This window comes from Heterocephalus glaber, unplaced genomic scaffold (assembly GCF_053883595.1).
Source record: "Heterocephalus glaber isolate CG9 unplaced genomic scaffold, H.glaber_assembly_v1.0 deba00001431, whole genome shotgun sequence".
Taxonomy (NCBI): domain Eukaryota; kingdom Metazoa; phylum Chordata; class Mammalia; order Rodentia; family Bathyergidae; genus Heterocephalus; species Heterocephalus glaber.
The window spans coordinates 3,047,865-3,074,735 of NW_028258295.1; the positions used below are offsets into that span (position 1 = coordinate 3,047,865).

Genomic DNA, 26,871 nt, shown 5'->3' on the forward strand with positions numbered 1-26,871 from the left:
AAGTCACCACAGGGGGAGACATAATGAAGTAGAAAGGGCATTGGATTTGGAACTCAGAACTGGCTCACATACTTTCTGGGTTCTTCAGTTAATTAATTGTGTGATTTTAGGTCAGTTCATTCTTTGCCTCTGTTTCCTCGTCTTATAAAATAAGGTAGAGAAAGATCAACTACATGATTTTTTATGGTCCCATCCAGCACTAGTTGTTTCTGTAAGTGGCACAAAACTGCAGGACGTGGCACATTTAGCAGTCTGTAGAAATGAGAAAGAAAGCCTCCTAGACCAGGAATCAAGATAGCCACTACTGTAACAGACTCACAACAGACTATCTTGTTGTGTGGCCTCCGTTACATAAGAGGAGAAAGCATGCTCTCTAAGGCGGCCTCTTCCAGGATTAGAAACACGTGAACTGTGGTCTCCTTCCTCTGTTTGCACTGGTGCTATGTGAGCACTCTTTGCCTGACACTACTAATGCCACCTCTTGCTTGTTGTCCATTCTCTGTCCCTGTGCTGGTGCCAGCTGACAGTCCGTTTGAAAGACATCTGCTCCATGACTAAAGAAAAAACAGCTCGCCTCATTCCCAACGCCATCCAAGTTTGCACTGATTCAGAAAAGGTAAGTGGGTTGGCATTCTGGCCCCTAGGCCCACTCACACTCCAGACTCCTTACTTTGCTTTCCCTGCACCTGTGTTCCTGCCCTTGAATTGCCTTCATCTGGAAGCTGATAGGGCTGGGGTGAGAGGTAAGGGTAGTGTGACTCAAGGAACCACCTCCTGTCTGGGCAGGGAGGTTGGCAGCAGAGCAGGGGTGAGGGTAGCTTGGCAGAACACTGGAACTGGAGCCAGGACACCTTGTAGGCACCTTAGTTAACCTTTCTGAGTCTCAGTTTTCTCATGCGTAAAATGACCCAGCAGTATCTGTTCAGACAGTCTTGAGATACTATCACATATTTGAAAATGCTGAATTGTAAAGCACTATACAAATGTAAGTAGTCATCATTACTTATCAGTGTAGCTGATCATGTCTGAAGAAGATGAGGAGTTTGAGCGGACCTGAATTGTCCTTAACGATATGGGAAGAATGTGAGATATAAAATTTATGACAGGGAAATCTGTGATTGTTGACCTTTGACCTTCAGTAAGAGTCTAAAGACTAATAGATTCAAGACAAGTGGTGGTTTAGGTTTTTGCTGAAGATAATTTCTACAGTTTACATGGATTCAGGCAATTCACAGGCAAGAATCATGCGACTTTGGGGTGAAATAGTCCGTGGTCCATAGTTTGAATTCTGCTTCTGGCACAGTCAGCTTTGTGATCATGCAACTTGCCCAACCTTGCCAGTTTGCTGTTCATTGTTAGCAGCTTTGTTTATCATCTAAGGTTTTTTACTTTAAATGAAATAGCACTTGTCAAGCACCTAGCAGGTATGCAGTAAAATCTGGTTTCTCATCCCGACTAATCAATAAGCTCCACAAAAAGTGTTTTTCTGTTTTACTCTTAACATACAGACTAGTACCTAGCAGGTACAGTACAAATTTTCACATACTAGTTGAGTTAAGTAAAATGGTCCTTGGGGGCCGGGGATTTAGCTCAGTGGTCCTGCCACCTGCCTTGCAAGCCCAGGGTCCCTAGTTCAATCCCCGGTACCAAAAAAAATGGCCCTTGGTTTCCTGTTTTTCTGCTTAAGCTCATTCCCAGCTCCCTGACCCAGTTCCAGTACATGGGTGAAAGAATGTTTTTTATGGAGTCGAAAATTGTAAGAGAGAAAACCACTAAACAAAGTATGGGTAGAAAATTGAACGACTCAGTTACAGAGAGAACTCGGGGTCCCAAGTACCTTGGCCTCTTGTGCGCTGAGCCCTGTCATTAAAGTGCCTTCATGGTGACCATGGATCACTGAGAGTACTGAACTTGAGGGTGATGTTGATGTCTTGAATTTTAAAAAAAGAGGACCATATTTTCATTCATTATGTTGTGCGTCTTAACAGATACGTCTGGTCATTTTCTTTCCTGTTCTAGCACTTTTTTACTTCATTTGGGGCCCGGGATAGGACATACATGATGATGTTCCGGCTTTGGCAGAATGCTCTCCTTGAAAAGGTAAGTGTTGCACAGCTGTACCCTTCTGCCTCGGGATATACATCCACCCATGGAGCTCTTTCCACTTGGCTGTTGTCCCCGCTGGAAGATTGCATTTAGAGGAGCTTTGGCTGGCTCCAGAGGAGCCCATACCTCCAATGGTGAGGAAATGCAGCAGTTGGCAGGAGTACATCTTCCCACTGGGAATATCGACCTGAGTCCCGAAAGTAGCATGTCCCTCCACAGTGCCTGGAGTAAGGCTCTTATGACTTCAAGCACACTGGCTCCACTGTTTTGAAATATACAAGGGATTGTTCTAACCAGTTTCGATGAAACATGCAGTCCCAGAAGTGAATGTCATGAAAGAAGGAGTTTTTAGACTCACAGTCGAGAGACACAGCACATCATGCCTGTCCACACAGGGAAGCAGCAGCCATGGTCAGGAGGCAAAGGGAGTGAGGAGGGAGCATGGGCCAGGGAGGGTAAGCTGGTCAGGCACCTTTAGGATTGGCTAGCTTTGAACCATTTCAGCAGGCTTCAGGGTCTAGGGGCTGTCTACCATTGCCCATACCTGGCCTTGTAGTAAAAAGAGCAGAGGAGTTTGGTCAACTACGTAAAAAGGAAACTGGTAGGTAAAGCCTTTGGCTTGGTTATTTGCATATGAGTGAGTTGTTTTGTATCGTTAGGAATTTCCTAACCCTGAGAGGTTCCACCCCATTCAGCAAATCCCCAGACACCACAGCATCAAAAATACAGAAAATAAGAAACTTTAGTTAAGATAGGCACCAATTGCTTACTGGGAAGAAACACCAATGGTGTGTCATGGTGTGTGCCTTCAGAGAGCTCCTGTCAGATGGGAAACTCCCCAAGCCAGAAAAGGAGACATGAGGGAGAAAGTTACGTATAATGATTCCCTTGCGAAATTAGCATATAAACCAGATTGACATGTATATGTATATCTGCCTTGACTGTAGCCCAAACTAATTACTATCTGAAGAAAACTGAATGATTTTTTTTAATTTGGAGTTTCTCCCATGTAAGAGTCTATAGCCCCGGTATAAATCCCAGCGACTTCTTTGAGCTGAGATGCCTTTACTAGCCTTTATTAATAATAAAATGATGATCTGCTTGGGTCTCCACTAGAAGGTTTTAATGTTCAATCCACAACTGCTGTCATTTCTAAATAAGGCACAGAGTCATCCACATGGCTCCAAAATGCCTCACAAATAATAGTTAAGCATTCTACCTGATGATGCGGGCTGGCTAATTGTGTTTGTCCTCATTATGGTCAGACTGGCTGAGCCAGGAAGAATTGGTTAGGGAAAGTGTCACAGAGAAGACACCTCTTAGTGCAGCAGGCTAGGATGTAGTTTGGCAGGAAGCAGGTGTGCCCCAGGCAGGGTGAAAGGTGTCCCAGATGGCCAGATACAGGGAGAGAGAGGTCCAAATAAAGGAGAAGGGAATGTCTCCCTTGGGTGACAGACAGCTGCCACCCCGAAACCCTGCTAATCCAGAGATAGGGTTGCCAACTGCTGTTCGATCCACGTGGTTCTCCTGGGTCAGTAAACAATGCTGGCTCATGGTGCAGCCAACTGCCTGGTTCTTAAACTATACCTTGAAAGCATGGGCTTGGGGAGCTCTCAGATTCTTTACAAAGTATATTGGTACAAAAATTCCTTAAGTTTGATTTTTTTAAAAAATTACTAATTGGTTCTGGTGCCTGTCACACAAGTACAAGGTCCCAAGTTCGATCTTCGGTACCAAAAAAAAAAAGAAAAAAATTACTAATTGTTGTTTTCCCTTAATGCTCTTGCCCTCTTTTTTGCATATTTGTTCCTCTCACCTTCTTCCCTTCCTTCAAGTATGAGGGTCATTTGTGGTCTCCACTTCTGATCTTAGTTCTCCTGACTTTGCTTTGCCTCTCTTGGAAAACTCTGAGAACTGACTTAGGACAGTGCTTTTAAAGTAAGCATGGAGACACCCAGTGGTATAAGAAAACACTGTAACTAGTGCATAGAACTGTAGGCAAACTGACTGCACTTTAGGAAAGAGAAAGCAGTATTCAGGCAATCAAGAGAGGGTTGGATGAGATGACCATTGAGGCCCTTTAGATTGTGAGAGTGTAGGACTCGTTCTAACCACAGGAAGTCTCTGGCTATGGAATGGGCCACTTCTGAGGTCAAACTTGCGGGCCTGTATGGAAGCAGTTAACATGGAAGACTACTTGGTCAGTGGAAGACCAGATCAGGGGGCCTCTGGGTCCATAGATTCCCAAATAGAAGCTGTGAGATCACCTTGACCCCAGTGTAACATGGATTTATTATACTCATTCATAGGAGCACAAGGTGGGAAAATTACCATCCTTAAGAGTCCAGCTGATTCCATTCTGCAAACCTCTCTTGAAGGAATAGGGAAGGAGGGCCACATTCCTGGCTTTGCTGTACTCCGTATTCCTGGGCAGAAGATTCCTGAAGCAGATGAGGTTGTCCTGGAGGTAGCTGCTCACCTCTCATTCAGCAGCTAGGGAGAGGGTACTTTTACTCCTACTCTTGGGGAGCCAGCCTGGCTCAGAGCCTCTGCAGAACAAGGGAGGAAGTTCAGAGCCACTGCTTTTCTCCCCTGCAGCCTCTGTGCCCCAAGGAGCTCTGGCACTTTGTCCACCAGTGTTATGGGAACGAACTGGGCCTGACCAGTGATGACGAGGACTATGTGCCCCCGGATGACGACTTCAACACAATGGGGTGAGTGAGGCTGGGGAAACTCCAGAGTAGGATGCCAGTGAAGGCCTTAGTGGGAATGTGGTATCTAAGCAGGGCCCTGTACTCAAAGAGGTGAGTATTGGGGGAATCTATGGGAAGACCTCTTCAGCAGAGGGAGCAGCCAGCAGGCCTGTGTGGCTTCAGAAGGGAGAAGGGGGACATGGTTGGAGAGGCGGTCAGGGAGGCCGAAGGGGGATGGGCTTTTGATTAACATGATGATTGGCTTTTGCTCAGAGTGGGATGAAAGGTTTGGAGTGGATTGTGGATAAAGTCTCATTTAATATTTTAACAGGATTACACTGCCCTGTGTTGGAAATACACTGAAGGGGAACAAAGGCCAAAGTAGAGAGACCTGTTAAGAGGCTGTTGCGTAATTTAGATAATTTAGGTGAGGGATGGTGGTGATTTGGACCAGGAAGGTAGCAGCAGAGATATCAGTAAGTGTTTCCTGAGTATATTTTCCTGAATATATTTTGAAGGATATGCTGTTAGATCAGAAAGGAATCAACGGTGGTGTTTCGGTTTTACTATCTGGAAAGATAGAGTTATTCCAAATTGAGATGGACAATACTATAGGCAGAACAGTTCTGGGCAGAAGATTAGGAGGCTGATCTTAGGCAAGTGGAGACTGAGATGGTAACTGACCAAGTGGAGAGGTCAAGTGGGCATTTGGGAATTAGTGTGGAGTTCATAGGAAAGTCTGAGCTAGGGCCATAAATTTGGGTACTACTAGTTGATAGCTATGAAATTGGCTGAAGCCTCAGAGTGACTCAGTGAACATGAAAAGAAGTTCAAGGACTTGGGTTTGGCACATGAAAAGAGGAAGAAGCACAACAGAGATCATGAAAGACCATTCCCTGGGTAGGAGGAGCGGGGAGTTAAGGAGAAGAGAGTATCACCATATTGTATAGTGGTAGATTAAGGAAGATGGGGACAACACTTTGACTCACAGAGCATGCTTGAGAGGGAAGGGTAGGCAGAAGCTGAGTGTTAGTGAGAGAGGGTGGAGGAGTTGAAGGCAAGGAAAGAGCATCGAGTGTGTACTTAGATGCTGGCTTGGTGACAAACACCGATATTTCATAGTAGCATCACATAACCTCTGTGAATACCTACATGATTGTCTCTAAAATGCACCTAGTGATTTACTTAGAATTGTACATCCAGGTGATATAGAAAGTACAAGTAAGATGTTGATGCCTTTGGTGACTACAAAGATAATGGTTGCTCCCTTGGGGGAAGGCTGCAGTATACTCCTGGAGTGTCCCTAGAAGAGCATTGACTTCCATTTTAAGGAGATTTTCCCCTAGGTGTACAATGCAGAGAAGTTTATTAGTTAGGATCCAGAGTTTGGGCAGTACCACGTAGGGAGTACTTAGGTCCAGAGTCCTATCTTAGTCAATATTTGGAAACTGAAATGTCTGCTCAGAACACAGACATTTGATTCAAATGACCAAGATGGTATGGATCTGCTGGGAGAAAATAGGGTAAGATGAATAGTGGTTATATTTAGGTAGGGATAAATCTAAAGAGAGTACCTAGAAAAGGTGAGTTTAGAAGCAGAAATTTTACATGGGTGGAGGAAGAGGTGGAAGTGAGGTGTCAGCAATAAGAGGCCAGATTTCTGTTTAGAGGAACATTCTGTAGAAAATAAAGAAGCAGGAAAGCCCATAGTTTTGGATGAATGGACAGTTCTGAGGTTCTTTGACTAGCAAACCATTTTGACCACTAAGACTAACATGGGCTCCTGGTGTCTTTTCCAGCTACTGCGAGGAGATCCCTGTAGAAGAGAATGAAGTAAATGACAGCTCATCTAAAAGCAGCATAGAGACCAAGCCAGATGCCAGCCCACAGCTGCCCAAGAAATCCATCACCAATAGCACTCTGACCTCTACAGGGAGCAGCGAAGCCCCTGTCTCGGTATGGACAGTCAGCCTTAGGCACTCCCTTGACCCAGCTTAGTTTTAACTCCAGGGGAGCCCAACCTGGGGAGCAGTTAGAAGGATGTGGGTTCTTCATGGTCAGTTTATTTAAGGCAGCATCCTGGAGTGAGTTGCTCTCTATACTCCAGTGGTGTGGTCACTGGGTTCAGAGCTGGACTTTTAGTGCCTGGGTTATGCGATTGGTTTAACTTTCAGGAAGATTAAGACTATGCCAAATCCACTGACGAGTTTGGATCTGAGAGGGCTGCTCCAGATGAGCATAGCTATGCATGCATGTAGAACTGTAAAACAGTTCATTTTTTATGCAGCTATTTGATTTTTATTGAGATTCTTTGTAGTTTATTTTCCCACTGTGCTACATTTTAGTGAGGCTACAAAAATATTTGAGGAGACCTCTGTCCTTAGGGACATTATTAGAGACAAGATAGAACCTTGATGAAGAAAGAGAGCCTGGTCATGGCTAGCAGGTAGAAGGGTTGGGGTTTCTCAGAAATGGGAGTGTTGTGTCCAATGGCTAAGGAGTCAGGCCACCTGAGACATCATTCATTCGATGCCTAGTCCTCATTTTCTCTCTCTGAGGTTGTCTTTCAAATGTAAAGGACTGTACCGATTCTCTTCCAGTGGTAAAGGGGAAATGAATCCAGAAAATGCCTGTGACACCTTCCAGGTTTTCTAGAAAGAAATGGTGTTGCCTATAGGCAGGCTGATATTGTCACAGCATGGTGAAAGTGTGATCCAGGCAGAACCTGGACCTGGCGGTGCCACCTCTGTCCACCTGTGGGCTCAGTGTGCCAATTAAATGGGCAGCACAAAGGGTGGCAGCACCTTGTGCTGTGTTCGCTCACCTGCTGCCCCAGCCAGAGTAGCCAGAGCCTAGCACCTAATTCCAGGCTGGCTCCTCAGAGCTGTGTTGGGAATGAGCACTTCCAAGACCCATGCCCTGGTCTCCCTTTGGCAAGTAGGCCCAATCAAGTGGCTCCTGATAGGTGACTCTTCAGTGTCCCCTGCAGTTTGATGGCCTGCCTCTGGAGGAAGAGGTGCTGGAGGGTGACAGATCCCTGGAGAAGGAACTTGCCATTGACAACATCATAGGGGAGAAGATTGAGATCATTCCGCCCGTGAACTCCCCTTCGCTGGACTTTAATGACAATGAGGATATTCCCACTGAGCTCAGTGACTCTTCAGACACCCACGATGAAGGTGAGTGGTTGAATATGGGGCCACAGCATTCCTTCCTGTCTTATTTTGAATGCTTAAAAGAAGCCTCTGTGTGAGGCTGTGCAGTACATAGGTTCCTGATGAAGGGGTGGGTATCAGAGCTTTTTTTTTAAAAGGTACATTTGTTATTTGCATACATCCCTTTTTTAAGTATACACTGCAGGACCTTCATCGTTCTATATTTGTCTTTCCTTGCTCAACCAATAATCCTTTGTCCTGCCATCTCCACTTGCCATAAAATGTATCCTCCTGAGACACTGGCTTGCCTCTTAGACACGCAAGACAAGGCAGTGTTTAATGCCATGAGAAAAGACATCTGTCAGCTGCTCTTTGGAGACAGATTTGAACAGAAACTCCCTTAAAATGATTGTAAAATTTGTTTTAGCTGGGAGTAGAGAGGAAGGTGTTGCTGGGTGAAATGGACTGTGGAGACTCCCCTTCTCCTACTACAAGTAGAGACTCCATTCTTCACTGCTGCACAGTGTTACCATCCAGGGCTCACTCAGGAACCTGCTGCTGCTTATATTCCATGGAGAGAAACCAAAGCCTCTGCATTTATGACATTAGTTGCTGGTTTTCCTCTGTTGAATTGGTGGTAGGTTATTTCTAGTCTAGAATAGGTATAGACACACTCATTTGTTAAATTGTGGACAGTCTATTCTAGAGGTCTCCTGCAGTGGGTTTTTAGCACTTGGTTGCCTTACCGACCCCGTCTAGGATCCAGGATCAGTGCAAATGACTGTGCAGCTTGGGTACTGCCGAACATTAGGATTGTTATTCACGTAAACTAAGACATGAATATCCTCCACTGTGTTTGTATAGTGCCCAATCTGTGCAGTCACAGACACTGTCTCTGTATGATACTTCCATCTCTGGATCGTGGCGGAGCCAGAAATGTCAGCCTCCTTCCTATCTGAGGTCACATCCCAGACCATGCAAGTGGCAGTCATTAGGTACTGTAGGGTGCTCGGGGCTTGGGAGGAACACTGAGACCCAGCAGCTCACCTGTACCCTCAGACACATTCTCTTATAGCAGAAAGAAAATTCTGAAAATTATAAGCGAGAGTCCCTGGTTAGCAGTGCTCTACATATTGGAACATTGTTGTGCCAGGTGGGTATGGCATCCCTGAAGGATGCTTGGCTTTTGGAACCCTCCGGATCGTGCTCTATGTATCTTTCTCTCTGGCGAATTCTGATTTACACTCTTTTGCTGTAATAAAGCTGTAATCTTAAGTTTTTATTTCTAAAGAGGGGTATTGAAATCATGGGGGATATAAGATGTCTTATGTGGTTAGGAGTTTCAGCCCTTGGGGGGCCAGCCCAGACTTAGAAGCTTTTCTCTCATCATTCCTGATTAATTGGCAGCTCCTGAATCCACCTGTGCTAGGGGTCACAGTGCCATTTGTTGTCAATCATGGCTAACTTATAGACTCTCAGGCAATGTCAGGAACTAGTCATTTGTTTGGAGTTGAGTTTGCAGTCATCGTAATTAGGGAGGTTTGAAAGAGTAAAAACAAATACAGTCTTGTGCCCTATAACCACACTGGCTACATACACAAAGGCATTCCCATAAGATATAATGCCTAGTGACATGGAAGCATCTTGGTTTGTGTAAGTAAACTCTGATATCCACACAAAGGTGAAATTGCCTAAATGATTCATTTCTTAGAATGTTTCTGTAATACATTCAGCTGCAGTATATTCCCAGACCCTTTGTAAAGAATGAATGGACAATGTCTGCTAGAGTAAATGGCCTGCATTTCCAGTGAAGAAAAGTGATAGAGGAAAAGTCATAAACGGTGCAGGCCAGGAGGTCAGCTACCCTACCCTACCCTTGGTCTGGGTGGCTGCATTAGCCACAGAGCCCTCAGTGCCCTGGGAATGCCTTCGGGGCCTCCTGACCTCCACCACCACCACTGACTTCCTCTTCCTGTGTCTTCTGTGCAGGGGAGGTGCAGGCCTTCTATGAGGACCTGAGCGGCCGGCAGTACATGAATGAAGTCTTCAACTTCAGTGTGGACAAACTCTATGACCTGCTCTTTACCACCTCACCCTTCCTGCGGGACTTCATGGAGCAGCGGCGCTTCTCTGGTCTGTTCTGCGGGACTGGCCCCTCTCTGACTATCTTTTTCTCCCTTCTCCTTCCTCTTTCCCCACTCTCCCCACACATTCTCCTCTTCCAGGCCACTTAGTGGTCCAGATGCCTCTTGGCCTTGCCTGGTGTGGGAGCTCCCTCAGGGCTGTCTGTCGCTCCTTCCCCCAGTGCAGCATCTTTACTATAGCCTCTGTCACCAGGCCCCACAGACTCAGCAGTCTTGACCTGCCTGATCTCTGCCTTCACGAGGCCCACTATCCAGGCCAGGGCAGCAGCTCCCACTCACTACAAGGTGCTCCCCTGTGCCAAGCATACAGTGTCATCTCATTCAGTCCTCATAACTGCCTGTATGCCGGTCCTGGGGTGCCCAGCACTGATGTTTCAGGAAGCTGAAACCCTGGTTTCTATTAACTGGCCCACATAATGTAACTAGGACCCTGAGGGCTCATACATTGTTTGTCCATGGTCCTGTCTTCTTTCGGCACCCCAGTTCTTGGCCAGCAGGGTCACGGCGCTAATCCAGCAGAACTGGGGAAAAACACAGGGGCAGCAGCGAGCCCTTCTGCTGGGAGAGGGCATGCTAAGGACATGGAGAGGTCATGCCCTGGAGGAGAGGACTCATTCCCAAGGGATCCCAGGCCCTTGCCACAGTAACTCCAGTGTTGCCAGCACCCTCGTAGGTGGCCTCAGGACCTCTTGCCCCAGCCTGGGAACAATCAGCATTCTGGAGCCCCATGTAGAATCTCAGCAATGCTACAATGAACCTCTTTCTGCTTACTCCCTCTCCTGCCCCTCCCCTCCTGGCCCTTGGGCTCCCACTGGCCTCCTGAGGTGGGGGTGCTGGGTTTAGAAGTTGATTGGAAGGAAAATCCAGATGCAGGGAATGGCGCTGCTTTCCCTCCCTCACTTCAGGGGCCCTTTCTTCTCTCAGATATCATCTTCCATCCATGGAAGAAGGAAGAGAATGGGAACCAGAGCCGAGTGATTCTGTACACTATCACCCTTACCAATCCTTTGGCTCCCAAAACTGCCACCGTCAGGGAGACACAGGTGAGTACCAAGAGGTCAGAGGCAGCTAAGAGTGGGCTGGGAAGTTCTGCTCTGGTGTGAAGGACGAAGGCCGAGTGGTCAGAAGGTAGCTGCTGTCTTCTGGGCTTCCCTGTCTTCCCTTCAGCAGTCCTGGAGAAGGGTGGGGAAATTTGAGAAGGTGCTTTTCCCATCTTGCTTTTCTTCAGTTTTGGCCAATAGGCTTTCCCTCCCCACAGACCATGTACAAGGCGAGCCAGGAGAGCGAATGCTATGTGATAGATGCGGAAGTTCTCACCCATGACGTGCCCTACCATGACTACTTCTACACTGTCAATCGCTACACACTCACCCGCGTGGCCCGCAACAAGAGTCGACTCAGGTGCGGGGTTTCGAGGGTCCAAGTGGGTTCAGATGGGATCTTTCTATTAGATCACGTCCCTTTGCTCCTGAGGGAGAGGGAGCTTGGGAATTTGCCTACTGACTCTTGATTTATCTTCTCACAAAATCCTTCCAAGTTCTTCACCTCCCTGTCCTGACAATTCATTTTTCTTTCTACTGCATGTTCCCTTAACCATTCTGTACACCTCTTAGTGAGACCTTTATCACTCCCACTCTATATTAGTTGTCTGTGATTATTTATTCAGTACTATCTAGGTGCCTTCTCTAGATTCATTGGAATCTCTAGAATGACCCCAGAAGGTGGATTTATCATCAGTTTTCAGATAAGTAACTTTGCAAAGAGTCACATCCCCACTAAGTACTGAAACTCAGTTCTTAGAAGCAGAAGCCTATGCTCTTTGCCCCATGCTGAGTGTGTTGTGATTTCCTGTTTGTCTCCCTGTTAGAAGTCCCAGCCCACCCAATGCTTTATTGCCACCTCTTGGCGTATTGCCACCTTCATGTCAGAGTCCAGAGTGTTGCAGGGATGAATACTTAGTTCTGGACACTGTGATATGCATTCACAGGAAGGAGGAAATGTAGACACTGATATTTTAAGAAACCTGTGGTCTAATTGAAAACTCAAGAGAGAAAAGAAAAAGAAAACTCTCGTCACACACCTACTTGAAAATCATCAGATTGTTTATCTGTATTGTAGACCAAGTTCTTCTGGTTATAAGGAGCAAGAAGCTCATTCATGTAATTCAAATAAAATAGGAGTTAAGTGAAGAGTTACACAGAGATCTTGTAGGAAGCAAGAAGAGCTTAATACTTGAACCTAAAGAAAAGCTTGCCTCTTTCTCATCCTCTTAGTTTTTATTTGTTCATTTTTCCTCAGGGATGAGTGTTTTGTGCTGCTCCCTGGTCTTTACAACCTTTCCTTCCCTCAAATTTCTCTTCCTCCTTCCTTCTTGTTTTTTCTCTCTCCTCTCACATCCCCACCAGCGCATGGGTTTCTGAACTCCACACTCCTCAGAGGATCTCCCAGTTGTATGTCTCTCTGTGCAATTCACACAGGCTGGTGGTGGACTTGGCTAGAACTTCCCAGGGATGAGCCCTTGCTCCATCCAGTGAACAGGTGTTGGGTATGAAGCCAGGTGACTCGGTGTGTGGGCATTTCCGCATCAGGCCTAGGTAGGGGTAGCAGCTCTCAGGAGGGGCCAGGCATGGAAGGCAGCCTTGCACACAGGGAACGTGAGCTGGGAGGATCTGTTGGCACACATGCACTCACTGAGGAGGAAGCAAAGAGCAAGGCTGCTGTACAGGTGGGGAGGAGTCCATGCTGCAAGAGGTCTGGGCAATCGCGGGACAAGTGACGAGAAAGAGAATGTCTGGAGAAAAGCAAGTGCTGGTGAGGTTGTGGGTGCAGTGGAGAGGCAGACCCTAGGGCTGGGAGCAGAGGATATTCTTAAAAGTGAGAGTGATGTGATCCCAGAGCTTGACAAGGATTTAAAGGACTTGACCTCCATTCTGAGCCTTCTCTTGTCTGGATGGCAGCAGCCTGGCACCATCTGGAGCCTCCCTGGGCAGAGGCAGTGTGGGATCATGAAACATTTCTGCGCTTGGAATCAGAAGCCCTTGTTAGTCTTTGGTCTGCCCAAATATTCAGAACCTTTGTCTTTTCAATTATAAAATGAGAATAAAGCTAGTGTCTCCTGTGGTCAGGGAGAGAAGATGATATGACAGAGGTGAAGGGAGTTTTGAACTTCTAAAATACAATACAATGCTTGGCTGCCTTGGGCATAAATGTTAATTTCCCTTTTCCCAGCAGTGGAGGGTCTTTCCAGGAAATAAAGATCTTGCTTCTGGCTTGTTCCTCAGGGTCTCCACGGAGCTGCGCTATCGAAAACAGCCCTGGGGGTTAGTGAAAACCTTCATCGAGAAGAACTTCTGGAGTGGGCTGGAGGACTACTTCCGCCACTTAGGTGGGTACTGTAATCCCTGGTGGCTGAGCTGCAGAAACAATGAACTGTGCAGCTGTCCATGCAGGGGAGTGGGAAATGCAGGGGAGTGGGAAATGCAGGGAAGTGGACAGTGAAGGGAGAGACAGACAGTGAAGTGACTTCATGGTCCCTAAGTCTGCCCCCACAATGGATACCAACTTAATATGTAAGCAGATATGTGAATTTTTCAAAAGATTGCCTATAGCCTTAAGAGATAATTAAGATGTGTATAATACCCACCCCCATGCACCTCTAGTGACATTGGTGGTGGTGGTAATTTTTTGAGAGCTGTCTATGAATCACTTGTGAATACATCTATTTCAGAAGTATCTGATATTGTCAAATCTGTATTTGTATCAAATACGTATGTACAGAGGTTGGCACATATGGCTCTACACAATTTTGAACCTGGAGGAGGGGTTTAGCCAGGCTGGGCCCCAGAATAATTTCTACAGGCATTCCCTAAGTGTCATTTGCCCAGCTGGCAAACTTCCTAGGGTACAGAATAGAAAAATTGTTCCTGTAGAACAATTTTCTGGAGGCCACGGTGTTGGGTTGAAGGTATGGGAAGGTGGCCTCTCCTGTGGCCCTTCTGTCTCTGATAGAGATTGAGCTCACCAAAATGGAGAGCACCTACCTGGCTGAGATGCACAGGCAATCTCCCAAGGAGAAGTCCAGCAAGCCCCCAACGGTTCGGAGGAGGAAGCGTCCCCATGCCCACCTTCGGGTGCCTCACCTGGAAGAGGTGATGAGCCCAGTCACCACACCCACTGATGAAGATGTGGGCCACCGGATCAAGCATGTGGCAGGTGTGTTCCAGGTGAAGATGGGTGGTATGGATTGGGGGGCTTTGGTCTGGAGTCATATGCCCATGCCATGGCATATATGCATGCTCATTCTATGCCTTGGGTGTAAGTTTTACATAATTTCAGTGTAACTCACTAATTCTGAGGTTCTTGATGCTCTGTCTACTTTCTTTTGCCCTGTAAGTACCTCAGCCACTGCTGAACCGTTATGTATTCTGCTTAATAAAGGTTCCCTTTGGGGTTCTGTTGTCTAAGCTCTCAGGCTGCCTGCATAGGCTCCAGTATGCAGCATCCATGTTCTTGGGAAATGACACTAAGGAGAAGCCAAAACCCACTTCCCAGGGGATAATTTATAACCCAAAGATTGAGGAGTCTAAAGCAATCCCTAGTCCCTTGGTCCCCTCAAGCCCAGCAGGGGTCTTTCTTCCTCTTCCCATCCAGCCACGCACAGCCTCCTGTCTCATATCAGTCATGGAATTCTGGAGCTACGAGGAGCCCAGAGATTGGCAAATCCATATTTTACAAACCGTGCTCTGCATGTTGCTGTGAGTTCATCAGAGCTGTATCGGGACAAGGAGGAGGCAGATGAAAGGGAGGACAAGGACAGGCTTCTTTGTGCTGCTTCCTCACCTGTACCAGAGCATTACCATTACGTGTTTTACCCACAAAGTTTCTGACTGATGCTACATTTAAGTAAGCTCATGCTCGGAGAGGTTATGTGACTTGCCGGCCACAATGTGGCTGATTCTGGATAAAGCCAGGCTTGGAAACCAGCTGCCTTTAGTCCTAGCCCTGAACCCTTCCTCTTTCTTTAGCCAAAGATCACTTTGTCCCGTGCCGTCTAGCTACTTAGGTCTGTTGAGTTTCTCATTTGTTCACTGATGGCCTGACAGCTGTGCCCTCCTCCCTTGAAGAGTTTGCCTGCTGCTGTTGTAGGGCCGAGAGGGTCAATCGCAGCATTGCCGCTTGAGCAGTGTCAGCAGTTAGTGCACTTGCAGGCCATGATGGTGACCGATGATCTTGTTTATTCTCCCACAGGTTCCACACAGACGAGGCATATCCCCGAGGATGCGCCCAGCGGCTTCCACCTGCAGAGCGTGTCCAAGCTGCTGCTGGTTATCAGCTGTGTGTAAGGACTCTCTCAGCCCACCCCCACCCCACATCTTCCCTTTCCTGTCTGGAGCAGAAAAGTCACCCTCCATCCCTCAGAGTATGCACGCAAGCCCCTTTACACCTTTCCCTTTGCTTTGTTTTTTTTTTTTTTTTTGTCCTCTGGTCCTCTCTGTCTGGATCCATTGCTATCTGTCATTTCTTACCTCTTTTTTTCTTTTTTCTGTTGTAAGCGAGCGCCCCCCGCCCCGCCAAAAATGCCATACACAAGCATCCATGCCCTTCAAGAGCTCAGGATCAAGTGGGTAAGAGAGACAGGACACTTGAAATCCCTATGCAGTAGGATCAATAACACCTCACAGAGATGCTGCAGAGCATCTTAGGGGTCCATTCATTTGCAAGAGACATTTTGGGTGTTGTTCAGTGCCAGGTACTAGAACCATGAACTCACGGAGCCCATGCTTTTCAGTCAGTCGACAAAGCGATGACTATAGTCCAGGACAAATAGGTGCTTATTTTAATGTAAATGATATGTAACTCTACAACATTATAAAACCATAGGTTCAATAATTTTCACAGAACGTTACCAAGCTGGGGAGATGGGAAGTCAAGGAAATAAAGATATAAAATAGAAGGTCACAGCTAGTTCTCTGATAAGAGAACTGATAAGAAGTTCTCTGATAAGTTCATTGGGGGTGCTTTCCCAAACTTTTGCAAACCATATTGAGTAGGAGGCAGCTAGGACAGCTAAGGACAGCTCTTCTGCTTGGTTCAGCCTGCTGCCTGACATCTTCCCTCTTCTTTGGATGGGGGTGGCATGAGTTGCTGGGAGGCACAGCAGCTACCCAGACATGGATTCTCCCTGCTGCATACCAGGCCTCTGCCATCTGTCGTCCAATCCTGCTTCTATGACCTCCCAGTCCTCCTTGAAGCTTTTGCAGAGAGGCAGAGCCAGGGGCCAAGAGGGTCAATCTGCCTCTCAGGTAACTTTGGAAGAGGCCCACAAGTGACACGGTCAGACTTGCATTGTGGCAGTATTGCAAATGGACTGGAGAAAAAAGACTGGAGGCAGGGAGGTCAGTCAGAGCTAATCACAGTGGTCTCAGTGAGAGTGGCTGTCAGCTGGAGTGGGGGACTAGAACTGAGGGGTCTCAGAAGGGGAAGACTCATTAACCATCTGGTTATGCCACAAAGGAAGGTGAGCTACTGATCTGAGGTACCACAGATGGCTGTGTCATTAACTGAAACCTGGAATGTAGTGGAAAGTTGTTAGAAAAGACACCGTCAGCTCCAGGAGTGTCTTAATTGCTGCAGGTTTGAAGGGGGTAGGTATTTCTTGATGTGGACCTGTTACTTAGGAGCCACACTACTAATCCACAGCAGTAAAGCCATGGATGTGAATGGACTAGTGTACAGAGTATGACAGAGATGGGGCCAGAGAAAACCCTGGAGATTCCTTACAGAGAAAATCCTGGGAGGAACAAGAAGAATCTTACTAACCTAACTTGAAAGCATAACATAAAAGTAGATGGGAATTTTTCCTGACTATTGCATAAGAAACCAAGCCATTACAGTATTACAACAGTAATAAGTACAAAGACAGCTATAAAATCAGTAAGACTCATTTTGCAACAGCAATTTAATGTGCTGTGTGGCATTGTTCTGTTAAAACTACAGCTGATATTGGATCTTTTGATAAATAGAAAACTTTAACTTCAGGTCAGTGCTGTGTTTAAGCTCTCTGCATTTTGATTTAAGTAGAAATGTGCCCCCACCTCCCACGGAGTGAGTCTTGTAGCACAGTGTCAGCTACCCTTGGGGCTTTGTTAGTTTAGGATAAGCAGACCTTCCAGTTTGGCAACCAGACCCAGGCTGTGCCAACAGATGGACACGGCACAGTTTGGCCAGTGTCCGGCAGGCTCTCGCCACCATCCACCTGCAGAGCGGTGACTCCACCACGCACTTCTTTTCTCTGTCAGAGTCCTTCCTGTCACAGCACCCAGAGGTGTCCCTTGACCCCCTCTAGCACAGTGAGGATTGTAAACACGAACCCAGATTCGGGCACAATGTGCTAAAGAGGTGGGCATTCCAATCATTCGCTGTGTGTGGAGTTCAATATCACTGAAGTTCAACACAAACTTCAGAGAAGTGCTTGTGGAGAACTCAGAGAAAAGCCCAGGGATTCGTGGCTGGCAGATGAAGCAAGACTCCCTTCTACAGAAACACAAACAAAAAGTCACTCTCATACATAGACTTTGAAAAGTCTAAGGATCAGTAAAAGCTTTCTTCCCCTTTACTCGTATTTTTTTCCCAGCTGTTTGTTTTACCTCCCTGTTTTTGTCACCTTCTTCCTTCCTATGTGTATCTACCTCCACTCTGCGGCTGGCTTACTCCACACCAGAATGTTTTACATCTGTTCTTCCTCATCCACAGAGCAGCCCCAGTAGGGTAGGGATTATGTTCTTATTGAGAAAACTGGATTTCAAAGAAGCTGGGAAACTTGATCAAAAGTTAAGAAATTAAGTGGCGAGCCTGGATTTGTGCCAGTTTTGTGTGTCTGGATCCTCTCTGTACCATGGTATTTCTCCATCCCACACCTACTTTAATTCTCTACTTTCCAGTGGGTCCTCCTTGTTCTTCCCTGTGTCCAATACATTCTGACCCAGACTCTGGGAGCCTTCAGCTGGTCCCCATGACCTCTGGTAGACAGGAGCAGGTGCAGGGAAGGGCTTTGCAGCTTTAGGGGAGTTCTTCCAGCACCCAGAAGGCCCGTGCCCGCAGAGCTGGGGATCCTGCTGAGTCTTCCTTCCTAACATCGAGTTGACCAGAAAATCTCCATGAAACCCTAAGAGTTAATCCCCTTCACTTCCTTTTGCTCCTTCCTTGCTGGGTCTCCTCATTCATCGTGTCTTCCCTTTTAGTATGTCTTTCTTATTTGCTCATTTCCTCTCTGGCTCAATTTAAGTGCAGTTATCCCCTTTCCTATATTCTCGTTTCTAACCTCTGCCTCCTCCCCATTTTTCTTCCTTGCTCCCATTAGGATCTGTTTCAGGTACTGGCTCTGTTCTATGCCCTTATCGTGTTTCGTCTCCACTTACCTCCTTTGCTCAGGCACCCAGATTTCAGGTGTCTGTGCATCTCCACTTTCAGTGCCTTTACCCCACACTCCTCTCCATGGCTCTTCTGCTGTGTCCTGGCTCCTCTGGGAGATTAGGCTGCTTTCTCTCTGCCTCTTCCTTCATCCCTTCAGCTCACTCATTCCCTCACTGCAATGCTTCCAATGGCCCACTGGGCAGGCATAGCAGCCTGGGGGGTGGGGAGGTCCCTGGCTCAGATTCTATCTCATTGCTGCTGCTTTTTTTCCTGCATTTCTCTCCTAGTCTGGTGCTGCTGGTCATCCTTAACATGATGCTCTTCTACAAGCTCTGGATGTTAGAATACACCACCCAGACCCTCACTGCTTGGCAGGGTCTGAGGCTCCAAGAAAGGTAATCCTGGCCACAACCCTATACCTGTATCACACTCACCTCTGTCCCACCAAGTGCTGAGCCCTGGCTTCTGCCTCCCCTGGGACTGCCCCACCACCCTTGCCCAGGGGACAGCCCTTTGGATGAGCTCTTAGGCAAGCTCCAAAAGTCTGTCCCAATAGTTCCCATCCACTTCTTATTTGGGCATGGGAGTCCCAGGGCAGTGGGCAGAGGACAAAGCACTCTGATGCGACTCTCTGTCCTTTAGGGGTCTGGGAGCACAGGACAGTCTGCTGAGCATAACTCCAGCTGCTGGGGTGCCCCTTCTTCTGCCCCACAGGTTACCCCAGTCTCAGACAGAATGGGCCCAGCTCTTAGAGTCCCAACAAAAGTACCACGATACTGAGCTCCAAAAGTGGAGGGAGATCATCAAATCCTCAGTGATGCTCCTTGACCAGGTGAGATGCTCCGTCCTCTCAGCCTCCCCTAGTTTTCAGGAGATGAGGTACCCCTTAAACTCCGAGAAAGGCCACTGTCTCTATCACCACCCTCTCCTGAAGTCCTCCTTCCACACATTCTTCTCCCAGGCAATCCATTGTTCTAATTTTGAACCCATTTTTGAATGAGCTGTTAGAAGCACAGGTGCATTCCTTAAAATAATGACAACAGTACATTAGGTTTACAGCAGAAAGGCTGTAGTCTCTCTCTCCCTCTCTGTCTCTCTCTCCCTCCTGTAGTCACCCTTAAAGGCAGCTCACTGAGTAGATGACTATATTATGTCATTTTATAGTATCATCTTTGTAGTATAGTTGCCTGTAGTTGCCTGTTCTCTTCTAAAAGCCTCATTTAAGAAAATTTCCTGGGGCAAAGAAATCAGTAATTAGGGCAGGGGATTTAGCTCAGTGGTTTCACCACCTGCTGCGCAAGCGCAAGGACCTGAGTTCGATCCCCGGTACCAAAAAAAAAAAAAAAAAGAAAGAAAGCAGTAATTAGCTCAGTTTCCTTGAGGAAGAGAGCTTTCTTCTTTCCTCTAGAAAAATGGAATATCTTATAAAAAGTGCCCCTATATGATTGCCAAGGCCATGGGAAATTCTTTTCCTATGCAAAATAATTGAGTCCTAGAATTTGTCCCCCCACATTAAAATTTCTGTTCCTAAAGAAGTGCCATCCAGATGTTGTCTGGTTAGCTAGAACTGAGATAGAGTCCCAACTTTGCTACTAAATAATTTTGTGGTCTTGAGGAGGAATGTAATATTACTGAGCTTCAGTTTCCTCATTTATAAAATGGGAATTGTGGTCATAGCTTCATGGAACAAGAGTCAGAATTGAAGGCACTCATTTATTTCTACCTTCATAGTTTGATTTTTAGCTGTAAATTCGAGAGAGTCTTAATGCAGTTTGAAAGACCTAATATCATGTTCAGCTTTTTTTTTTTTTTTGGAGCTACTTTTAAGGCAGGCATTTTTTATTTGCTTGTTTTTGAAATAGTCTCTCTTTATAGTTCAGGCTGGACTTGGACTCACTATGTAGTGTAGATTGGCCTCAAAATCAAAGCAATCCTCTTGTCTTAGCCTCCTGAGTGCTGGAGCCACCATTGCTGGCCCAAGGAGGTCATGTTTGTAACCAAAAGAAGGTAAACAGCACAGCAAGGAGTTGGATGTCCCCTTATACTAAGAAAGTTGATGGAGAAGGGCACACTGGGGCAAATCTAAAGGATGGTTCCAGATATCGAGGCCAACAGGTGAAGAAGGCTTAGATTTCTTGCAGAACTCTAGGGGACTGAACTAGGGCTAAAAGTTAAGTTAAAATTTTAAGCCAGCCATTAAAAACAAATGCCTTATGGTTAGAGGTATGCAGCAACAAAACAGCCACTTTGGAGAACTAAGATTCCCACACCGAAAGTGTTGAGAATCATAAGATGATACTGAATAAGAAACTTGCAAATTAAAGGAGGGGTGCTTTGGGTGAATGCCCTAAAGGTCTCTTCCAACTCTTGAGTTCGGTCTTAAGGTGGGTCCCCTTCATTAGGGGCTTAGGGCAGTTGGGTTTTCAGCCTGATGGACTCTGCCCTACAAGATTTGAGAGGTGTTTACTTCTCTTTAAAAATAACTTTAAAAAGACCAGTAAAGAATGTGGGGAATTTGGAGAGAGACCAGGTCAGATATTCCCAGAACCCACAGCCTTTACATGAAATGTTGTCCTGTGTTATAACAGAGCGGCTTACTCAGAGACAGTATTTAAATATGCTGTGGTATGATGGGCCTTTTTATGATTCTCTCACTGAAACAGTTCCACTTAGACTCCATCCCATGGCCAAAAAATGTTAATTCGCGGTCCCAGTGAGAAGCCTGCACAGCTGCCTGTGCAGCAATCATGGCTATGTTAGGGATGTTTCAGTCCCCACACACTTTAAAACAAAAGAGCTGAAGATGACTGCAGTCCAGAGCACTGGTGGGTCTTTACAGAGGGTGAGATTTGAGCAAGCAACAGTGGTGATTCCCAGGCTGAGAGCAGGGTGACAAAATGCATAAAGACAGGCAGACAGTGTTTACAGAATGAACGGGAAACCAGACTGATTTTATGGGTCAAGTAAGTAGCAGTCTACTGTGGTTCCTTATGGCACCCAAATGCATAGAGTTCTGAATTCATTCATAAAAGGGTCCCAGATCACCAAGAGAGCGACTCTCATGAAGGGTTTCCAGTGCTGGCTCTGCTGTCCCTTTTCTACCTGAGACTGTGCCCCTGGGAACCACCCTGGCTTCCTTTTGCTCAGTGGCATGGTCAGATCCTGCCACTGAAGCAGAATGAGGCAGGTGCTGCTATGGGGAGAAGCCCACTGAGAGGACAAACCTGGCCTGGGGCGGGGTTCCCTGTCTTACAGATGAAAGACTCGCTCAACAATCTTCAAAATGGCATCAGGTCCCGTGACTACACATCGGAAAATGACGAGAAGAGGAATCGCTATCACTGACAAGGCAGGAACAGAGGTGGCTGCAGGAGGCCTGTGCAATACGTGTACATAGACCCTATAAATATCTATAAATATATATATACAGAATATAAATATATATATATTATATACAGATTTTAAAAAGAGATAATGCCTACATACCAGGGAGAAGGAGCGGGACCTCCCGCCCCTGTGCTGGCTGGAGCAGTGTTTCCCCTGGGTTAAGGGGCCGAGGAGGGCAGGGAGTACCTCTCAGCACCGACATCCCCTGATCCTCCTCCTCCCATCCTCTATTCCTCACCCTTTCCCTTGCTGGCCGTTCTTGGCTCCCAGAAGGGAAATGTTGCTGAGCCAAAGCTATGCCTGGGAAGACCCTCAGGTCTTGAAAGGAGTCTCAAGAGGGCATTGCTTAAGGTGCTTCATTCCCTAATCCCCTTTCAGTTTGTTTCCAGAATAAAAGAGAATCTGTTCTTCCCTACCCCATGCTTCCCGAGGCATTCTCTGGGACACAGAAGCATCAATGGCTGATCTCAACTCCCCCCTAGGAGGCCAGTGATTTGGACTGTGCCGAGAGCCAGGAGGGGAAGGCTGGGAGAAGCTAGTGAGGCGGTTTCGGTGAGCTTGGGCTTTGGAGCTGCAGGCTCCTGAGCACTTGTGTTCTGGAAGGTTTCTCCTCGGTCACCCCTGCACCTTGCTTTGACATGGGTAGGATGTGGACCCAATAAGGGCTAGGAATTTCTAACTTGCCCACCCTCTTTCTCTCTGGTCTTTGCTCAGGCTGGATCTGGGCGAAGTGTCACTTTTTAGTGCCTAAAGTCCTATTGTTTTTCTGTGCCCTAAGAGCACATTGTTTATTAGCCAGGGTGGAGCATTTTTGACCTTGTTAACCCCTTTTTGTGGTTATGAACAAGTCAGATCTGTGGCTCTAATTCCTTCAGTTTAAGCTATGAGTTTGATTTCCAGGGTGAATCAGGGTGTCTCAGGCCCTCCAGGGTTTAAGAGGAGGAGAGGTCTCTGGCCAGTGTGCATAGCAGGCTCTGCCTCAGAACCAGCTTCAGTCAGTGGAAACAACTGTCTGAGACACTTTGTATGTGGAAGAACATCTGAGCCAGTGGAGAGGAGGATTTGGTATAGATGTGTGTGTTTGGGCAGAAAATGACCAGATGGGATCTTTGCCCCAAAGTGCCCATTTCATTGCTGACTCTCTCAAGTTGGGGCATGGGGAGTCTGTTATAGGGTTGTACACACCCTTCTCAGACATCTGCTCCAGAGAGGTGTGAGGTTACTGAGGAATAGAAAGAAGATGCTGGGTAGAGGTGGGAGCCAGCCTGGGCTTTTCAAAGTTGGCCTGCTGGGACCCACGGTTTTATCCCATCTCACAGGGCCCTTCTGGGCATGTTCACTGTCCTTCTCACATTGCCCTTTCTCCATATGCTGACCAAAGGAGGCCTGCAAGCCCCAGGCAGAGGTCAGGAGATCTGTGATCAGTAAAGACAAAGAGAACTGTATGAGCCTGCTCTGTCTCCTAGGTTCTGGATGCAAGGGGTAGAAGAGAACCCCAGGTTGTCCCAGAACAGGAGCCCAAAGGATGGAAGATTTTATCAGTGACCTACCCTGATGATGAGAAAGTTATATTCTTTCCTTAGGATGTCCTTAACATCCCATTTTGGAAGTTAAAGAAAAGCTTTTGACTTTTCAGTCTATCCAAGAATAAGGCCTTGGCATTTCTCTACAAGCAGAATCAGAAAACAAAAGGATGTCATCTCTGAGACAGAACAATGAGAAGTCTGTCATTAATTGGTTGGTCAGCCAGCACTGATACCCATTCCCTGAGAAGCAGAAGTGAGGCACTGGCCCAGGGTAATGCTTTCGAAGGGCACATTTGCCTCACACCAGTGGTCATCTCTCAGTTCTTGTCCAGGGCTTTGAGGAAGACACTGGTGAAGGTTGAGGCCCATGAGCCCTGAGCCAAGGAAGGAAGCGTGGTACAGACTGCTAGACTGCTAGACTGCTAGACATTTCCCCTTTGGAGTAGCCCGAAGCCAAAAGTATTCCCTGAAACTTTTGAGAGCAGAAATTGTAAATTCTCAGATCTATCCCATACATAATTATTTATTCAAGTTTCTTAATTATGAAAGTTGTCATGGACCCTTTTAGAAGACATAGAAGAGGTTGGTTGCCAGGAGTAAAGTGACAGAAGTAGCCTTGGGCACTGAGAGGTGGCGGTGTCACTCCCCTCTCAGGACCACTGGGTGGAGCAATAGGTAAGAGCGAGGGGTACTTGTCCAAGGCACCCTCCTGTTTCCTGCTAATTTGCGCCCATGAGACAATGTGTTCATGTGGAGAATGTCCCCTAAGAATCATGGATCTCTTGAGAGCTCTCTGTTCTATTAATTGTTTTGGCTTTTAAGCCAGAAGACCAACAACTCTATTCATTCCCAAGCAAAGTATGATTCCCCTTACTCAATAACTTGTGAAGGAGAAAGAAACTCACCCTTATGGACAAGTCTGGGAGTGAGACAGAAACATGGCATTGTGATCCTTGGCTAGTAGCCTGGCATGTAGCTGTCTGCAAAAAAGCGTCAAAGCCACTGCTTCTTGTGTTACTTCTCCAAGCCAGTACGTTTTATTTTTGTTGACATGGAAACACTGGGACCACATGGATGTTTATCTGTGAGGATTCATGTAGTAACACACATAAGACTTTGCACTTAATTCTAAGGAATTCACAGTTTCTAACCAGGGGAAGCATAACGACAGGGTCTACCTTCCCCTCCAGCTTACCGTGGAGTAGCTGACCAGATTGTCCTCGGAAAAGCCACTCATGTCTGCAACTCTCCCCGTTCCCTGTCTGCCTCCCCAGGACAAGGGGCCAACATCTCAGGCCAGCAAGATCAGTGACTCAGAAAGAGCACTGAACCAAAAGTCAGGAGACTGGGTCTGAGTCATTCCCCATCACAGAGCCTCAGTACATGCCTGTCACAGGAGGAGGCTAAGGGAGACCATCTCTAGGGCAGGCTCTAGCTTTGGCTTTGACTTTGTATTAGGCCAGAGCCTGCAAGACTGGGCTTTGTCAGAACTGGAAGGTCCTCTGCCAGGATGGAATAGTCTGCCAGGCTAGAGCTTCTCTGCTGTATAGTAGGCAGTAGGCCACTGTGTGGATTCCCAAGAAACCTAAGCTAGTTAGACTTTGTTCTTAGGGTTGAGGAGGGATAGAAAGGCCCAGTGTTAGAGAGAATGTTGCTCAGTATTAACCTAGGAGTGTTTGTTCCTTCTTTGGCTTAGTTTTTGTTTGGGAAGGGAACTTCTGCTAAGCTAGAAGGAAGAGAATGATGGTAAGAAGAGCAGCATCTTGGACTGAGCCTATCTTCCATCTGTAGGCACTGTGAAGCCTTTCATCTATCTATTCTTGCTCCTCATTGACAGAGGGCACAGTGGAGAGAAGCCCTTTCTGGTTTAGCACTTTTTTTTTGCTCAACCAAAACCCTGCTGGGGTTTAGAGAAAGTCCTTGGATGGCCCAAGGGCACTGGCACTAAGAACCTGGGATTACAAGGAGTAGGGACGATCAAGAGCCCTTAAGAGGAACTCTTTGCTAGAAGTGGATTCTCTCCATGTCCCATCCCTGTCCCCACACTTGGACTGTACCTATGGTATTTGCAGGCAGCATCTCTAAGATGAGATCTTGGAGAAATGACTAGAGGCAGAATCTTTCTGGACTGTTTGTGGTCCCAGAAAGGTCCTTTCTGTGCCATATGATACCACTTCTTTGGCTCTGCAGGGTAGCCAAAGCCAGCCCATTCCTGCTAGGGCCCCCAGGAGAAGTAGCACTCTCCTCTCTTCCCCTCCATGGCAGGGCTGTGGTCTCCCTCTTAGAACTCCTGGACCCCACCTCTCCACTGCAGTAAGAATTGCAAAGGCCTCTCCCTGACCCCTTTCCTCCCCATCCCTAGTCTGTAGACTGTGGGACAATCATCCCTTGACATTCTAGATCCTTCCTCACCCAATCTCCAGCAGGCTGGCCCCACTCCCTCTCACCTCTGTGTCTTCTTCCAGAAGATGCATTTTGGGTCTACAAGGAGTATATTTCTGGAAGGCCATCTTTCAACACCCCTGCTTTCCTGATGTGGAGCAGGAATTTGCACATGGTGTAGAGAGCTCCCCTTCCCACCTCTCTGCCCAGCCTTGTTACCTCACTCCTGCTCCGGCCATGGCTGTGATGGGCCCAGCCAGCTCCCTGTTTTGATGTTCTGTGCAACAGCTCAGGGGTCTTGAGACTCGAGGTCCTCAGCAGGCCTGGGAGTCCAGATTGGAAGCTTTGGCTCCTGGTGAGAAGCACCTTGCCTGCCAAGATTTGTTGATGCCAGATGATCTCCCCAACATATGAAGGCTTGAAGGACTTTGTCATCTCTGCCCCCTGGCCCTCCTTGCTTCTCTCAACACAATAAGACATTGCAGAAGCAAAATGGCAGTGCATGCCTCAGGCAGGACAGCTGGCTTTGTCTGGGCAGTTGGCCCTGGGCTTGGTTGCCATGTGCAGAGACTGCACAGTAAAAGTAACCATTTTTGCCAACAAAAGAATGTGGCTCCCCACATTTTCTTGCCCAGCACTCTAGGGCCAGACCACTCTCTGCATGGACCAGACCATCTTCCCAAACCCATGGTGCTTCCCCCCACCCCTCAACTTAGGCTCCAAGGTGGGGAGGGATGGATCAGAGGCCATATCAGGCCCTACATAATCCTGACATGGGTTGGAGTGGGTGAGGCAGAGGGAACAGCCCCCAACACCTGAACTGGGCCATATATACAGGAAAGAACACAGGTCTATTGCAGTTGAGTTGTCTGGCCGTCTGTATTTGGATCTGTAACTGTACTTTGCCTGGCGCTGTGCGCAAGGTCTGAAAACTTACTGCTAGTACCTAGAAACATACAAGGCTACCCAGCCAAATCTTAATGTAAAGTAGCTAGAGCCATGGAAGTACAGTATGAATTAAAAGAAAAAAGTATTGAATTACAAATAATGGTGTGTGTGTTTATTG

General features: G+C 47.1%; 1 protein-coding gene across 27 annotated transcripts in view; it reads left to right on the top strand.

The window, feature by feature from the left end:
- Positions 1–26,853, top strand: part of Gramd1b (GRAM domain containing 1B) — a 251,281-nt gene extending 224,428 nt beyond the window's left edge. For 17 of the 27 annotated variants that reach the window (XM_087212590.1, XM_087212600.1, XM_087212608.1 and 14 more), the window contains 14 exons: positions 521–616; positions 2,020–2,100; positions 4,705–4,820; positions 6,599–6,755; positions 7,777–7,978; positions 9,944–10,087; positions 11,023–11,141; positions 11,357–11,499; positions 13,380–13,483; positions 14,107–14,310; positions 15,346–15,436; positions 18,798–18,905; positions 19,153–19,342; positions 21,766–26,853. In XM_087212590.1, the coding sequence (XP_087068716.1) occupies positions 521–616; positions 2,020–2,100; positions 4,705–4,820; positions 6,599–6,755; positions 7,777–7,978; positions 9,944–10,087; positions 11,023–11,141; positions 11,357–11,499; positions 13,380–13,483; positions 14,107–14,310; positions 15,346–15,436; positions 18,798–18,905; positions 19,153–19,342; positions 21,766–21,855 (1,845 nt within the window). In that variant the 3' untranslated portion in view covers positions 21,856–26,853. The remainder of the gene's footprint in view (positions 1–520; positions 617–2,019; positions 2,101–4,704; positions 4,821–6,598; positions 6,756–7,776; positions 7,979–9,943; positions 10,088–11,022; positions 11,142–11,356; positions 11,500–13,379; positions 13,484–14,106; positions 14,311–15,345; positions 15,437–18,797; positions 18,906–19,152; positions 19,343–21,765) is intronic. The other 10 variants (XM_087212615.1, XM_087212595.1, XM_013067847.3 and 7 more) reach the window with 4 other exon arrangements.
- Positions 26,854–26,871: the final 18 nt, after the last annotated feature.